The sequence below is a fragment of the Hydra vulgaris genome, chromosome 13 (genome assembly GCF_038396675.1).
Source record: "Hydra vulgaris chromosome 13, alternate assembly HydraT2T_AEP".
Taxonomy (NCBI): domain Eukaryota; kingdom Metazoa; phylum Cnidaria; class Hydrozoa; order Anthoathecata; family Hydridae; genus Hydra; species Hydra vulgaris.
The window spans coordinates 55,791,406-55,810,000 of NC_088932.1; the positions used below are offsets into that span (position 1 = coordinate 55,791,406).

Below are 18,595 nucleotides of genomic sequence, written 5' to 3' on the forward strand. Positions count from 1 at the left end.
TTCAACTGTTTCAAAAAAAAAAACTAACCCTTATTTGAGACACGTTTTAATCATGCTTTATTAAAAAATTTATTGTTTGTAGTATAAATGCTTCTTGAATAAGTAATTTTTGAATAATTATTAGTACGTAAATTATTTTAATTATTATTTACTTTAGTTTATTTTTATTTGTTTTATTTTGTATTTTGTTTGGTTTATCATTATTTTTTATTTGTTTATGCTATATAGGAATATGAATCTGCTAGGTTATCATTCTTTGATATTAAAAAAGATAAAAAAGATATTGAAGTTAATTTAAAAGAATGCAGAGAAAAAAATGCGCCTATAGAGAAAGAACTTATGAGACACAGGAACAGCTTGGATCAACTGGAAAAGAAAGACAAGGAATTGGTAAAAAATATATAATTTGATTTTAAAAGTTAATCTTATAAAGTTTAAATTACATTTGTTACATTTTTCATTTGTAATTAATTATTACAGTTATCTAACATTTTATGTGTGCTTTTAAAGTTTTGTCATTTATGTGCAGCCCTTGGAATCAGGAAAAATGAAAAATGAACCTTTGTCTGTGTGAGGTTGGGAGAAAAAATATGAAACAAAGGTTTGACCATGAAACATATAATGGAGGTCGGCATTGTTGAATGGCGACCCTAATTCCTAGGGCTGTATGTGTGTTTATATATATATTGAACTTTTATTATTGTGTAAACAATAATAAATTTTGAGGTTTTGACTAGACCAGTATGTTTTTGAGGTTTTTCTGCATCAACTGGGCCTAGCTATGATAATTTGGTACATGGAAAGTACATTTCTACTCAATGAAAATTTTTATGACCATAAACTTTATGATTATCCCAAATAAAAAATTTTAAAAGCAACTTAAAATTTTGACCCATTTTATGAACATTTTTTTCCGTTTTTTTTTTATTTTACCACTATTGACTATTACTGATGTGTAAAAGTTCACAGTAACTTATCATCAAATTGTCACAGCAACTTATCATTAAGTTGTCGCATATATACTTATCATTCAATAAAAGTGTCGCATATATAACTTATCATTCAATAAAAGTTGCCACAGCAGTAAACAACAACTTATCCAACTTTCACATCAACTTATCGTTCAACCTTATTCAGTAAGTTTATTCTTCAGACTTTTATCATTAAAATTACAATTTATAAAATTGAAATAAATAAAAAATTATAAACATTTTATGAAAATATCGTTACACAAAACCAAATTATCAGTAAAAGAAAAAACTAAAAGACACATAAGAGTTACATAATAATTAAAAGAATAAATGAAATATTTTGAAATATCTGAAAAATCTGAAAAAAATTTCTGTGATCTTTTTCACCACCTAATGTTTTAATAATTTTTCACTTTATCATTACAAGTTTGGTGCAATTAGTTCATTTACTAAAATAAACTAACTAAAGTAAACTTAATCCACTGAACTTATTGAAGTAAACTTAATCCGCTGAACTTATTTAAAATCTATTTTAAAATTCAATACACTCAAAATAAATTTATTATGCATAAAATTCTATTGTAACTCATCCCAGTGATCTTACCATATAATTTTTTTATTTATAAGAAATTTTTTTATTCACAAAAATAATTTTTATAAATAATAGTCTGAGGTCACTAATTTCAATTTTCTCTGCTAGTATTGACTGCATTGTTTCTGCTAGTATTAACTGCATTTTCTATTGGGTTAGACATGCATTATTAGATAGGTAAGTAAAAAGACTTGGATATTCTAACTTCCTGAAAACCAATATGTTACCTCAGAACTTAGAGAGTGGTGAAAATAAACATTTTTATAATCTTATAACTTTTATTTATTGATTAAAAAGTCTGATATTTAAATATTTTTCTTTTAATAATTCATTTTTTATAAATAATATATATATATATATATATATATATATATATATATATATATATATATATATATATATATATATATATATATATATATATCGCTGCTGGAAATAATGGCCCATCAATGTTTGTCTCATTTTGAAAAAAAATGATGTTTTGATTACACAATATTGATTCTGACCAATTAAATTTGGTTGGCGAGAATTGCAATGCAATATCAATAATAAAAAATTTAAACAACTTCAAAAAAAAAAAAGTTTAAATTATTTAGTTAGCAACCAAATATTTTTGATTATTGGAATAAATAAAGATTTGAGACCACAACAATCTTCCAATAAAAATAATAAAGTTTCCAATAAAAAAAAAGTGCAAAAAAAAGTGTGATCGTATTACTCAGTAAGCAAAAATGATATGAATAATAAAGAATGATAAAAAATAATAAAGCTAATTTGAGATAAAAATTTTTCCTTCTGACTTTGAAGTAAAAAAAAAAAATTAGTTAAATGTTGTTCTTTTTCAAAATAGTATGCTAAAATGGCTGTACTGAAGAAGTGTAAAGATTAATTGAGAGTTAAAAGCAAAATAGGGATGTCGAACCCAATTATTTGTTATTTGGGTATTTGGTGTTTTTAGCACTATTTGGGGTCACCCAAATATTTGTATTTTTACCCAAATATTTGTATACAAATAGTGCAAAAAATTTTAAAGCATTTTTTTCAGCATTTTTTTAAAAAATAACTCTCACATTTTTAAAAATCTAATTTGTTACAAAACCTTTATTTCAATTTCCAAGTTACGCAATTTCCGTGAATTTTATATCATAATTAATTCACTACTACTGAAATTTTTAAAAATTTATCTTTGTTTAATTGTGAATTTGATCAAGTAACTATTAAAATTATACAAAGAAGTATTATAAAAACTACTATCAGGTATGAGTCTTATGCCTTTTTAGGTTACGTTGACTAAACTAAAATTTTATTTAGAAAATGACGAGTGAAGTGTGGAAACATTTTGTAAATATCAGGCAAAATGTCAAGTTTGGGAAGACATTACAAAATGCTACAAAGAAGTTTTTAATGAATTTGTGTTACAAATTCAATAGTCTAAAGTCATGGAAAAGAAATTTAGTACAATAATTGATGAGTGGACTGATAATACATTCAAGAGATATTTAAATATCAAAATTCACAACCACACTGAATCTACGCAATTTGCATTAACTTCTGTTAAATCAGGGTAGTTGTAATGTTGAAAAATTGAAAACAATTGTCAGAAAAAAACTACAGGACATCAAACTTGACATTTCAGAAGATATTGTCTCAACTATAAACGATGGAGCTTCCGTAATGAAAAAATATGCCACCTTGATGCCATTTGAAAGTCAACTTTGTTACAATCATGGAAAAAATTTAGCTATTGTTGACTGTTTATATCAAAAAGATCGTGAAGAGATGGATGAATAAAATGATAATGTTGAACTTGATAATGAAGATGAAGATTATGATGAACAAGAAAGCTCTTCACCAATGGAAAAATCCTACTTTGATGTTATATCAGTTGTTCAAGGATATGTGAAAAAATTTTGAAAATCTCCATTTAAAATTGCTTGCTTTAAAGAAAATGTCCAAGAAACAACAGGAAAGAGTTAACTCTATTAATTGACTGCAAGACAAAATGGAATAGCGTACTTCCTATGTTGCAGAGATTTAATGAACTGAAAGAAATTGTAAAATTTACAATAATTGAATTTGAAGGTTCATATGATGACAGCATTGAAACTAAAGTTAAAGACATAATACATTGTTTGATTCCTGTTAAAGAAGTTATTAAAAAATTAAGCTCTAAATGCTGCAATTTGATGGTGGCAGAAGGATCATTTATCTATTTATTCAACACACTTAACGCACAGGAAAGTGATATTTTGCAAAAAATGCTCGAAAATTTAAAAACTCAAATTGAATCACGAAGAAATGTCGATTTAATATCAACATTGGTTTTTCTTCACACTAGTGATTATCCAAAGAAAAATGATTATTTTAAATATTCGTCAAAGTTAACTATTAGTAAAGAAATTAAGGAACTCAATACAATAAAGGCTATTTGCAGAATTATTGTTGGAGAAAAATGATGATGAAAATGATTCAAATACAACATCCAAGCTTGATGACACTATCAACCACTTTGTAAACCATCAGAAAACAGTCAAAACTTCAATTGAAAATGAAATTAAGGCGTTTGAAGGAACAAAAGAACGTACAGATAAACTTCAGATGATCTACGATGCCTTATTAACTGTGCGAGCAACATCAACAGACGTTGAAAGAGTCTTTTCTGTCGCTGGAAGCTTCAAGACTAAACTTCGTAATAGAATGAAAGAAGAAAAGTTGAATATGCTTGTATTTTTGAAAATATTGAAAAACAATATTTTCAACCTTTAAATAATTATTTCCAGCATTATACATATATATATATATATATATATATATATATATATATATATATATATATATATATATATATATATATATATATATATATATATATATATATATATATATATATATGCGGTAGTGGTGTTGTGGTAGAGCGCTCGCTTTATAAGTGAGAGGTTCCAAGTTTGATCCCCACCAAGTGGTTGGTAGTACCGCGCTCAGCTTGTTTCTCCGCGCAGCGGCCTTTGTTCGTCATGGTTCGTGTTTCAGAGTTATAGAGTTAAGAGAGGGTTATAACAACAATTAAGTAGCCTTCTCATCTGTAGTGGCCTTCTCGGCCTTGGGGAGGTAAATTAACAAAAAAATATTTAAAATATATATTTTTTTTTCTTTGTTCCTATTAATATTTGCAATATTGTAGCCAAATTTGATAATACTTAGGGGTTGCTATAAATTTTGACTTTTTGAACACTATGATAAAAATCAAAAAATTTAATTTTTCACTATTATTTAATATCAAATTTAAAAATTAAAGAAACTAACAAATTAAATCAGGTAAATATAAATGCTTGCAAAGTATCTAATAAATATAGATCATCTGATCAATTTTCATTAAAGTGTTTCAATATTTCATAATTTGTAAACAAAAATGTAATATCAAGCAAAAATATTGTGAATATGTTGAAAAATTTATGTTTATTAATCAACAATTTTGTCATCTTTCGCCAACATGGCTGCCTTGGATGAAGTAGGGTATAGCTGGCGGTGGCGTTGAAGAAAACGAAATAGGAACTGATTTTGTTCTTCATACTTTGTAATCGATTCGTTGTACTGTCGAATTAATGCAATTCCACATTCCGCGCTGTCATTAACAACTTTCTTTCTTTGGACTCTCTCTGCCAACTACTGATATGATTCATTGTCTTCCCAATATTTAGGATCTTTTGAAATGAAGTTTTTGGCCTCTTCTCTACCTGTACTGCTCAACAACTCGAATAAACTATAGGTTCTCATAGTCACAAATGTCTCTAGTCTGTTAAAGTCGGTATTCTTGGAATCTACTCTCTTCAGTGCTAGAGTTGTTTTAGGCAGTTGGAGGTACATGGAGACTACCATGGCCCTCTTCACATCCACATCAATTCGACTATCAAAAAATGCCAGACCTATAAGATGTTCTGAGAAGAAACAAAGGTGTCGAGAAAATGCAGTAAAAGCTGCAACGGCGATTGTGTAGTTTAGATACTTTTAGAACTGTTTCAGCATTTGAACATCATTAAACGGAGCATTTGCAGCCAGAGGAGCTTCGTGCCAAAAACGTCCATAAATTAATGCCACAAACAATGCAAGCTCTACTAGATCTTTTTTCTCTAGAACAATCAGAGTAAGCTGAAATAGTACCATTTTCAGAGCATAGATGGCCTTTGAAATCCATCGAGCATGATGCATTGCTCCTGGAGCGCGAAATGTTATCTCAGCACCAACAGAGCCTCCACCAAGGAAGACCAGACATAATCAAAGTAGTTCAAGATAATCCTCCCGAGGTTGCTTTTCGTCGAAGGACTTCCATATCTCCAATAAAGATCTCATCTTTAGCTGGAGAGAATCTTACTTGCTGAATATTTGGCCACTTCTTTTGAAACTGTTTGAACAAGCTAACCTCAGGTCCCCCTGTTCCACCAAAGAGAGCTGTAAAGACATTGCTCAGAACAACCTCCAGAACATGATGGGGGCAACCATTACTTACAAGCTCACGACCAACTGCTTTCTTGATTAGAACACATGCTCCTTTGTGAATACCTGTGTTGGATGATGTTGTGTCAAAGACTAAACCCTGAAGTTTGTCTCGAATTTTCCAATCATCCAAGATCTTTAAGCAAGCTGCTGCTTGTTCCACTCCTGTTCCTCTTCCAATTTTTGGAGCCACTAGCAATTTCTCCAAACCATTTCCATTTACAATCACTGCAACGCGGTCCACAGTTTCTTTTGAACCAGTAATATCTGGAAGCAGTTTCCCATCCCAGTGTAGAAGCAAAGGAAATTCAATGGAAAAGTTGTCTTTGCCATTCTGAGTAATGTGTTCACGAGTAGACATTTGAGATCTCCTGATTGTACTTCGAGACAGACTTAAGTCTGCCAGAGGATTTCCTAGTGCTTTAACCACTGAAGCAATAACAAACATAGCTTTGCGATCTGGAAGGTTAACTCTGTCCAAAGCTCCAGCAACTTCTGGGCTTGACACAATACTTTTCAGACGCTTTGGCTTTGGTGTAGAAGAAATAGATTGCAATGCAGAAGACAGAATCTCAAAACTCGGGTCATCATCGCTATCTTGACTGTCTTCTGAGCTGCTGATGTTGGCTGAGACTTGCTGTTTTGATAACCTTGCATCAAATGCTTGATCTTGAGCTTTCATTCTGGCTTCCTTTGCCAGTAGGTTCATATCAACTCCAGTCATACTGCAGCTGGTAACATCTTCTCGCTGCATTGCAAGAAATTGCCTATCTTCAGCAATGGTTACTCTCTCCATTGCGGTTTTAGTTGCCTAGTCAAAAAGCTCATAAAGTGTGTCCTTGAACATCTGTTTTTTAATTCTACAGCTTTCTAGGTCTGTAGCTCGATTCTTTTTTAGAAGCTGATAGAAATCGTATAATTTCCGAAGTTTTCTTTCACCAGAGTCAATTCTTTGTGTTGGGATTCTTGCCTTATTCCACACAACAATCAGCTCTTGAATTGTATGATGAATGCTCTCCTTTATTGTGAGATGCTCTTCCAGATGATGAAAGAGGAAACAACGGAGGACATCTCCATTTGTTGCCAATCTTGATGATGAGAGCTGCTTAGATGCCTGCCCAATGAGTCATACCTCTGCAGAGCTTCTTGTAGTAACTGCCGTAAGTGGTGATAAATCTGTTCATATAAGAATATTAGGTATAAGAAAATAAAAATATTTGTTACCGAAAATAAAAAAAATAATCATTGTAAATTGTTTATTGAAATACTGCAGACATGTGCCTATTACAAATTGGGCACCAAATTATAGACAACTAAAAAATATTAGATATATAAGTGAATTCATATAGCATCTGCTTTTCAGCAAGCATTAATTTATTTACCAGTGTTGAGATAGATGTTCAATTATGCAAAAATTACACAAAATTTTGTAAAAATTCCTAAAAATTGAGTATTGTCAAAAAAATGATGAAATCATAGCGACCTCTAAAACTATTCAGATTGGTCCAATTTTTTGTATGGTTATTCTCTAAGGATAGTCGAACAAAATTAGGCTTGTGGAGAGAATGTAGACATATTTTGAATTTTTACCACACAAATCTGGACCACCCTAATATATATATATATATTTATATATATATATATATATATATATATATATATATATATATATATATATATATATATATATTATATATATATATATATATATGTATGTATGCATGTATGTATAAAGGCTTTATATATATCTAAAGTCTTTCAACTTATAAATACTTATTTTTAACATTTAAAATTTGCTTATTTAATAGAGAGATAATTGTACAAACATTACAAAAATTGCTAACCAAACTAAAGATAAAATGGAAAAGGAATCTGAGAAGGTAAAAAAATATTCATTAATTTTTTATATATTAAGAAATAATTTTTGAAATTCAGCTGAAAAATATCAAAGTATTAACCGTGCTATGTTGGGCAAATAACAGCTCCAAATATGGCATTGTAGCAATACACACTTTTAGTGTGCATTGCCGAGGCCACATTTGGAGCCCTTTGTTATGGCTTGGGGTTTATTAATAGTAATAAGGCAATTGCTTGGGCTATTAAACAGTGTTCTGAGTACTATCTATTCTTTTAGTCAAGTTCTTTAACAAATTTAAAAATGAATAAAGTACCAAAAACTATAACACAAAAAATCATCATCACCAAGTTCTCTAAACCTACCATTCACTAATATTCGTGGTCTTCAAAGTAACTTTTTTCTGTTGAGTCTTATCTCTTGCAAAAGTTCACCAGACCTACTTGCTTTTTGTGAGACTAATTTGAGTTCAGCTGTCTCATCTTGTGATCTTAATGTTGATGGTTATCTTCCTTTAATTTGTAAAGACTCCAATAGTCACATGTTTGACCTGGGCATTTACATTCGTAAGAATTCACCCATTTGTCAGGAAATTAGGTTTGAATCCACAGACTATTCTAGGAAACTAGGTTTGAATCCACAGACTATTCCTAGTCAGTGCTCAGTTTCTCCACATTCGCCCTTCTGTGCTTCTGATCACAGTTTGATCTCTCTAAAACTATTATTTCACTCTTCTTCATCATCTGTATCCTATCATCGTACCTCTTACACCTACCTTAAAGCTGACTGGGACTCTTTCCGTGATTTTCTTCGTGATGGCCCTTGGGTAGAAATCTTTCTTCTTCCTGTTGACAAATGTGCCTGAATCCACAAGTAACTTTATGGATTTAGGCAGGCATGGAATCTTTTATTCCCTATCGTTGACTCTAGGTCAAGTCTTACTCTTCTCCATGGTTTTCTTCACATTGTGCTGCTGCAGTTGCCAATCAAAACCATTACTTCCATATCTATCAGCAAAATAATTCTCCAGAAAACAGATGTCTGTTTATTACTGCTAGAAACCATTGTAAAAAGGTTTTGTCTAACTCCAAAGCCCGCTATTCTCAGGTCATGAAATGTCATATTTCATCACAAAAATTAGGCTCTCGTGACTTCTGGAGAATCTTTAATAGTATCAATATTAAGGGCAAATCTGTAATTCCACCTCTCTTATATGGTTCAGGCTTTGTCACCTCACCTAAAGATAAAGCTGAATTGTTTGCTAAGAACTTTTCATCAATATCATCTCTTGATTCTACTAGTTGCGATCTACCTGATATAACCATCAAACAGGTTGATCCATTGCTTGACATTCATATCACTCTAGCTTCTGTATCTAAAGTGATTTCCTGCCTAGACTCTTCTACAGCTTGTGGCCCGGACAACATACCTGTTATTGTCTTGCAGAAGTGTACTCCGGAGCTGTCGTCTATACTCTCAAAACTATTCAACAAGTGCTTATTAGAGTCTTGTTTTCCAGCCTAATGGAAAGCGGCATCTGTTATCCCTATCTTCAAAAATTCTAGAGAGCGATCTGATTCGTCTAACTACTGTCACATTAGTCTTCTTCCTATCATAAGCAAGGTTTTTGAATCTTTAATTAACAAACACTTAATTTCTCCTCTTGAATCTAATAACTTACTTTCTGACCATCAATATGGATTTCGATCTTCTCGTTCTACAGCTGATTTGCTAACAGTTATAACCGATAGTTTTTATCGTGCATTAAATAGTGGTGGAGAGGTTAAGGCTTTTGCTCTTGACATTTCTAAAGCTTTTGATAAAGTTTGGCATGCTGATCTTCTCCATAAGCTTTCTTCTTACAGTTTATCGGGTAACATCTTTAAGATTATTGAGTCCTTCCTTTCCAATCATAGTATAAAAGTTGTCCTCGACGGACAGTGCTCTTCTTTTTATTCTGTAACTTCAGAGGTACCTCAAGGCTCTGTTCTTGGCCCTATACTCTTTTTAATTTACATTACCAACTCTCCAGATATTCTCACATCTAAGGTGGCATTGTTCGCTGATGATACTACCATTTATTCTTGTCATGATAAGAAGCCAACGCTCTCTGTTTGCTTGGACGGGGCATTTGAGCTTGAAAAGGATCTTACTTTTGCCTCAACATAGGGCTCACAGTGGTTGGTGAACTTTAATTCAGATAAAACTCAATATTTTCAGCCAATCGTTATCGCAATAATTTAGATTTTCCTATATTTATGAACGGTATTGTACTCGATCTGTCATCTACCCTTCATCTTCTAGGATTTACTCTTACTTCCAATCTTTCTCTGAAACCATATCTAAAGCAAAATTAGCATCTGCTAAGGTTGCATCTCTTTATCGAGCTCGACAATTTCTAACTCCGGATTCTATTCTCTATCTCTATAAATCTCAAATCCAGCCTTGTATGGAATACTGTTGCCATATCTAGGGCAGATCTTCTAATGATACTTTTTCTCTTTTAGACAAGGTGCAAAAGCGCATTGTACACATAGCTGGACCTGCTCTTGCAGCCAACCTCTAACCATTATCACATCATCATAATGTTGTCTCTCTTTCTCTTTTCTACAAATACTAGAACAGGCACTGCTCTTAGGAGTTAGCGTCTCTTATGCCATCTACTAAAATTCTTTATCATGTTACTTGTCATATAATTAAGTCTTGTCCTTTTTTTGTGACTGTTCTTAAGTGTATCAAAAACTCTTATTCCTCTAGTTTTTTTCCTCGAACATCAGTTCTTTGGAATTGGTTTCCTTCATCTTGCTTTCCTGATTCATATAATTTGCAATCCTTTAAGTTGTCTGTCAATTGTTATCTAGCTCTACAATCTTTGTATTTTCTTTTCCAGTAATTCCAACAATTAGTGGTTGCTTGCAGCCTTGTTAGAAGCGAAGATGTTTGGGAAAAAAAAATTTAAAAGTATAATACAAATAGCTGACGCAATAATGATTACAGTATTATTACTGACACAGTAAATAACCAATTAGTAAATAAACTAGGGTAAGTTATTACAATTTAAATAACTTTAAATAACTTGTAACGTATAAAAAATACATTTCTACTAGCACCAACTGTAAATGTGCTAACTGGGCAGAACTGTTTCCTTACTGTTACTGTGTGTGTTACTGTGCACTACTGTTTCTGTTACTGTGCAGGTTGAATGTGTTTAACTTTTTAACTGTTTAAACAATAATAAATCTATAAAGAAGAGAAATATAAAGCCCTAAGAGAAATATGAAATACTTATGAAAAAATTTGGACAAAGAGAAAAAGTAATTATTAAGTGTTCATCACTCTGTCATATCGCAACAAAGTCAAAATCCAGGCACACTATACTTTTAAATCTTTATCATTTACTTCAAATTGATTATGTTTAAATCTTTAGCTCATTAGGTCATGTGTAACAGGATTATAGAGTAAAAGTACCGCAAACCGGAAAGTGCGCAAATGTGGACACTTACCAACTAAATATCTTCACTAAAATCAAAGATATTTGCAAATTTTAAAAAAGTTTTTCATTTTCAGGGTGTGATAATATAAAATATCAAAAAAAAAAATAATTAAAATGATTGCTTTAGTAAAATATTTAGCTTCAAACAAAATCGAACCTTATAAATCAATCTTTTTTATAGAAATAAGGTTTTTAGCATGGAAGTTTTAAAAAAGCAATTTAAAAATAAATGAAGTTGTTTTGTTGGAAAATTTTTTGCTAATTGCGGTAGTGGTGTCATGGTAGTGCACTCGCTTTATCAACATGAGGTTCCAAGTTCGATCCCCACCATGCCCCTGGTAGTACCGCGCTCAACTTGTTTCTCCGTGCAGCGGCCTTGTTTGTCAAGGTTCGTGTTTCGGAGTTATAGAGTTGAGAGAGTGTTATAACCACAATTAAGTAGCCTCCTCATCTGTAGTGGCCTTCTCGGCCTTGGGGAGGTGAAATAACAAAACAAAAAAAAAATATTCAAAAAATAGTCTTGGATTATTAAAATTTTACTCTGTTAAAAATGGAAACAAGATTTTCTTTAGTTTTCATCTTAAACTGGACACTATAAATCCCCCTATAATCAATTAAAATTTAATAGGTTAATCTGTTTATTATTTATTTAATCTAGTTAAATTTTTTAATATGTTAAAATTAAATTATTTTAATATTTTTTCACACTGATTGAATTTTTTTCATTTTAAGGTTTTTTAAATTTTCACACTTTTGTATTAATTTTGTACTTTTGCGCTTACTACTGTTGAAGTGCAAAAGTACACAGAGTAACCACAAAAGTACACAGAGTAACCACAAAAGTACACAGAGTAACCACAAAAGTTCATCATTTCTTCAATTTTAAAAATCTCTATAAATCTGAATTTGCTGATCTTAAAATATCAAAATATAAAACAAATGAGAAGCCTTACACTGAGGAGACATTAAAAAGTGCAATAAAATTGGATAAGATTAAAATGTCGAGTTGAGCGTAAGTCCCACAGCTCAATTCTATCGCACACCAAAATCAACATCATCAGATAAAAAATCAAACAAGACTTCAGTAGTTAGTAATGGTAATACAACAAAAGTGTGTCCTTTTATTGAGTTTACCTTGCTTCACCATCTTCAGATGCTTGGTGATTAAGACATTGGTAGACGATTAGATCAATTTCAAAGTTTAGCGAAAGACTATTTAATTTAAAATGATGAAGCGTGTTTGTTCAAAAATAGAATGCTTGTTCACAAATGGTACAAAGGATTTACTAGTTGATGGCTCAGTTACTAGTTGGGACTCAGCAAAAGAACAGCTACAAACATCGCATCTTTGAGAGCAATGTTGTGCTCACCGCAAAGTATTGCCCATTCTTTTGATATTCTGTTAAAAAATTTGATTTAGCAAGAATAGGTTTTAGTAAAGCCATGCATTTGTGGAATTGTGATAAAACTGGTTTCAATGTTAACAGAGGAAATGTGAAAGTATTTACCAGAAGAGGTGCAAAGCGTCCACTAATTTATTAACTGGAAATAAGGAAAAAATAAACTACACTGTTCTTAATTGGGTTCATGCAGACGGATTTAATCTACCACCTTTTGTTGTTTACAAATCAATGAATTGACTCTATAATGATTGGATTAAATTAGGCCCTCAAAACACACCCTTACATGACATCACTATCTACCGAGTGATGCGGAAGTTATCAGAAGTTATAAGTTATAATTTAATTATTTGAGCGTAATAGTTTTTGTGGTTTTATGCGTAGACATAAACCTTCTATAAAATATAAACTTTATTATTTGAAACACAATTATTTAAAATGAGGTTAAATGCAGCTGAATGAGAATGTTTTTGAAGGCGACTCAAAATGTTTTTTGTAAATAAACCTAATATTAAAAAAAAAAAGAAATTGTAAATAATTTTAAAAAGGAAGAATTTGCTTTAAGTACAATATATGATAAGCTAAAAAGACTTGAATTTGTTCAATCCCTTTCTGATAGAAAGCACCCTGGTCCTCCAACATCCTGGACTAGAAAAAAGAAAGCCAAATTAATGAGGCTTGTCAACAATCGAAAAGGGAACAGTCAGAGAAAAATAGGTTTTAAATTCGGTGTAAATCAATCGACAATTGGTCGTCAGTTAAAAAAAATGAATGTTTAATATGAAAAATGTGAAAAGAATCTAAATAACTAGTTAACCAACTCTATAACACAAAATCATTTCTAATTATCGATGACAAAAAATACTTTTGTTTTGCAGGGGACAGCATGCCTGGAAATTCTGGATACTACACAAACAACAAAAAAAACATGCCCAGAAAGTGTTCATTCTATAGGAAAAGCGAAATTTCTAAAAAAACTATTAATGTGGATAGCCATATCTGACCGTGGTATGCCCGAGCCATTGTTTCACACTTCCAAAGCTGTAGCAATTAATTCATCGATCTATATTGATGAATGTTTAGAAAAATGACTTCTTCCATTCTTAACTTACGCATCACCTGTTAGTTGGGTGGCAAGTAATCAATTGTTGCTATGGCTCAATGAAATGTTTATTCCTCACATTCAAAAAATTGTTGGTCGACATATTTTACTTTTGGATTGCCACAGTACACACATATCATTAAGTGTAGCCTTAAAGCGTAAAGAAAACAATATAACACTAATTCGCATTATTCATCAAACATTCTGCAACCTCTTGATGTTGGTGTAATTTTTTAAGTGTTTAGAGTAATATTTTAAGAAAATTTTATGCTGAAAGTGGTTCAGCAACTTTCCAAAAAAAATCCAATTCTCTTTGCACAGTCGTTTAGAAGCAACAAAGTTTACACTCGTACTCAAATTATTGTTGGTTTTGAAAACACTGGGCTCTTACCATTAAATCAAGACAACGTTGACAAATCAAAATTACAAATTTTTCAAACTTTTAATAACACCTTAATAACATCATCAGCAGTTAAAAAGTCACCATACAGCTCAAGTTCTTTGCCTTAAACTGCTCAACAAACAATAAACTCAATTCCACCTGCAACTCCAACTTCAACCTCAACTTTAATTCCAACTTTAAATTTAACTTCTCAAGAATGAGTGACTTGTGTAAGAATCAGTCTTAAAAGAGCTCTCTTGAAGCAATTTCAAGGTTCTATCTTTAGGCCTATACTCTTTTTAATTTACATTAAAGATCTTTCAGATATTCTAATATCTAAGGTGGCATTGTTCGTTAATGATACTACCATTTACTCTTGTAATGATAAGAAGCCAACACTCTCTGATTGCTTGGAGGGGGCATTTAAACTTGAAATGGATCTTACTTTTGCTACAGCATGGGGCTCACAGTGGCTGGTGAACTTTAATTCAGATAAAACTTTTTTCAGCCAATCGTTATCGCAATGATTTAAATCTTCCTATATTTATGAACGGTAATGTACTTGATTAGTCATCTACCCTTCATCTTCTAGGATTAACTCTTACTTCCAATCTTTCTTGGAAACCATATATCAAATCCAAAATTAGCATCTGCCAAGGTTGCATCTCTTTATCGAGCTTGTCACTTTTTTATTCCAGATTCTATTCTCTATCTCTATAAATCTCAAATCTAGCCTTGTATGGAATACTGTTGCCAAATCTGGGGCTGATCTTCTAATGATGCCCTTTCTCTTTTAGACAAGGTGCAAAAATTCTTTATAAATATTAAACATAGTTGGACATGCTTTTGCAGCTAACCTCTAACCATCATCACATTAACGTAATATTGATTCTCTTTCTCTTTTCCACAAATACTCTAACCGGCACTGCTCTAAAGAGCCAGTGTCTCTTATGCCATCTACTAAAATTCATTATCATGTTACTTGTCATTCAATTAAGTCTTATCCTTTTTTTGTGACATCATCAGCAGTTACAAAATCAACATGCAGCTCAAATTCTTTGCCTTAAACTGCTCAACAAACAATAACCTCAATTCCACCTGCAACTCCTACTTTAACCTCAACTTTAATTCCAACTTTAAATTTACCTTCTCAAGAATGAGTGATTTGTGTAAAAATCAGTCTTAAAAGAGCTTTCTTGAAGCAATTTCAATTTCAAAATGCTTACAAACATACTGCAAAAAAAGCCACAAATGTCAGAACAGTGGCTGGTGAAGCTTCTACAGAAGAAGCAGGGTTAAACCAGTTAAGAGATGCAAAGCTATTAAAATAAATATATGTTGAAATTGCAGCAGCAGAAGGAGAAACTCCTGCCATGAAAACCAAAATAAAAGTACAAAAAGTGTCCAAAGATGTTTGAAAATGAAAAGCTAGAGATGCAAGTTTTATGGAAAACTTTAAAAAAATCAAGTTGCAGTTGGTGGCTCTGTGAACCTTATCTCCCAAAAAGTTATATAAAAGGCGAAGAATTCTTTTGCACAAAAAGTTGCAGCACTTTTATAAATTTTATAAATTAAGTAAGTTTATAAATTTTTTATTTTTACTTCAAGCTCAAGCTTGTTCATGTTTTTTGATTTTTTTTTCTAGTTTTTTTTCTACCTTTTTCTGTTTATTTTATTATTTATCAATTTATCTATATCTTTTTCATATAATTTGGAACTGTTCTGTTTTGGGGACCATTTACCAAAAATTAAAAAAAAACACTTTATAAAAAAATAAAACCTGGCTTTAATAGAAACTTAAAATTAAATTATTTTTTTTTTACACTACAGTATTGCTCTTATATTCTCAATATTAAAAAAGTTAGCTTTTTGTGAAGAGTGTCTGGTTTGCAATACTTTTACTCCATTGAACTTGATTTTTTCAGTTTTTCATGCTTTTTATGGAAAATATTACTTATAAAATAAACTCTGTATTAATAGCAAATAAATATTGAAAACTTAATAGTCTGGCAAAAAAGATTTTACTTTTTTTTGTTGTACTTTTTTAGATCTTTCTTTTTCTTTTTACTTTTTTTTCCAGATTTTTTCATCACAAATACCATCTTTTTTACTAATATTATAAGGCATCTTCTCTCTCTCTCTCTCTCTTGCTACAACCATAAAATTTTGCCTTGATATCCCATAAAAGATGATAATTTCCTCTGAAATCATCATCTTTCATCTCATCATGATTTGATTTTGGTTTTTTTCTTCTGCATCCTGTGAAGTTTTTTCACAAAAAAATTAGAACTGCTTTTCAGAGGTTCAAATTATTAAAAAAAAAACATGAAATGTTTAAATGATGAATATTACATAGAAACAAAATTGTTTCCGTCCTCGCTGACACACTTGTTGTCTTGGCAAACGAGATCATTTGCCTGAGGCAACCCATAATTTCCTTGCAGGGATTGAGTTAATATTATTTGTCTGATTTTGACCTGATCAAAAATATTTATCTCATGCAGATATTTTAAATTTAATTTTGAGTTAATTTTGTAGTTTGATGATTCTTTAAAATAGAATCTTTGGTATAAATTAAATAATTTTACAATTAAATTGGAACAAATTGGAAATTGGAATTGGAGCAAATTAAACAATTTTATAAACTGTGTATCACTACAATGAGTTATGCATTTTTGAATTCTTGTCTATATTATTTCTGAATAAAAATATTATATTTAAATAAGTTATTCAAATTATATTGTATCATTTTTAAGGTAGAAGATTTTAACAATGAGATATCAAATATTAAAAAGGAGCATGAAAAGCGAAAAGAAAGGTAGTTTTTATTTATTGGTATTTTTTTTTTTAATTTTTTTTTTTGTATTGAAGTTCAGAAAAACATTAAAACATTGAAGAAACATTTATCTTCTTTTATTTTACTTTTTTTATGTTTGTTCTCATCAATTTCAAAAGGTACATCTTACTTACCTGATTACAAAAGCTTTTCTTGCTTATGTTGTCAGATTAGAAAAGCTATTAATTGCTTATTTTACCATGGGACAAATGCTATTATATGCTCATGTTACCAAGTCACAAATGCAGTTACTTGTTTATGTTAACAGGTTAAAAAAATAGTATTTCGGTTTAAAAATCAGCATATAGTGCCAGATTCCTAAAGTTCTAAATGTACAAGGTGACTGTAAGTTCTGTCAGTAATCAATGTGCATACTTTCTGGTCTCCCATATTTCATTATTTACAAATGTTTATCATTAAATTTTTTATCAGTTTTGTATCAGTTTAGTACAATTGTAACTGTACAATGATGCTTATCAATTGTAACTGAATTTGTCAATAGTAACTGGGTTTGTTCTTTCTATTGTAGTCATTATGAATGTTCATCATTTGTTGATTCAACGACATTATGAGGAAGGACTTACGGATGCTGATATATTCAAATTAGTAATGGTGCATGGAATTATTGAGAGATGTGTTTATTGAACTATCCAACAGTTGCGTGAAACTGGTGGTGTTGAAGACCATGAAAGGTCAGATCGTCCACAAACAGTTCGAACCCCAGATTGTATTAAACGAATACGCAAGAAAATTCGGAGGAACCCTGAAAGGTCAGCGCGAAAATTGGCTCAGGAGGAAGGAGTACCCAGGGAGTCGAAAGAATTATTGAAATTAGACCTTGGATTGAAACCTTATCGCAAGTATAAAGTTCATGGATTGACTGCAAATCAAAAGCTGGCCAGGTTGCAAAGATGCAAAACGTTGTTACGTCAGTATGATCATTGTGCGATACAGAACATTATCTTTTCTGATGAAAAGTTATTCATGATGGAACAAATTTTTAATGCTAAAAACAATGTCGTGTGATCAACATCATTAAAGGACATACCTCAGTCTTCAGGAACAGTTCAGCGATATCAGAATCAAAGTTTGGTGATGGTATGATCAGTAGTGTGTAGCAAAGGAAAATTGCCATTGGTCTTTATTGAACGCGGCACCAAAAATAATGCAGTATCTTATTGAGAGAGTGTCCTGAAGGCAATTTTGCAACCAGAAGCCAATTTGTTATATCCCAATGGAGACTGGTGTTTTCAACAGGATTCAGCACCAGCTCATACAGCTAAAACAACGCAAGAATGGCTCCAACAGAATTGCCCTAAGTTTATTGCTAAGGATGAGTAGCCTCCGTCCTCTCCCGACCTGAATCCACTTGATTTTTGCGTGTGGGGTGTTTTGGAGTCCAAGGTCAATGCTAAACAGCATCCCAACTTGGCCTCCATGAAACGAATGATGATCCGCGAATGGGAAAAATTT

The 18,595-nt window shown here is 31.3% G+C and overlaps 1 protein-coding gene across 3 annotated transcripts in view; it reads left to right on the forward strand.

Moving 5' to 3' along the window:
• Positions 1 to 18,595, forward strand: part of LOC100203090 (structural maintenance of chromosomes protein 5) — a 120,000-nt gene that overhangs the window by 45,345 nt on the left and 56,060 nt on the right. For all 3 annotated transcript variants that reach the window (XM_065817022.1, XM_065817023.1, XM_065817021.1), the window contains exons 11-13: positions 229 to 390; positions 7,863 to 7,934; positions 17,043 to 17,104. In XM_065817022.1, coding sequence (XP_065673094.1) covers positions 229 to 390; positions 7,863 to 7,934; positions 17,043 to 17,104 — 296 coding nt within the window. The remainder of the gene's footprint in view (positions 1 to 228; positions 391 to 7,862; positions 7,935 to 17,042; positions 17,105 to 18,595) is intronic.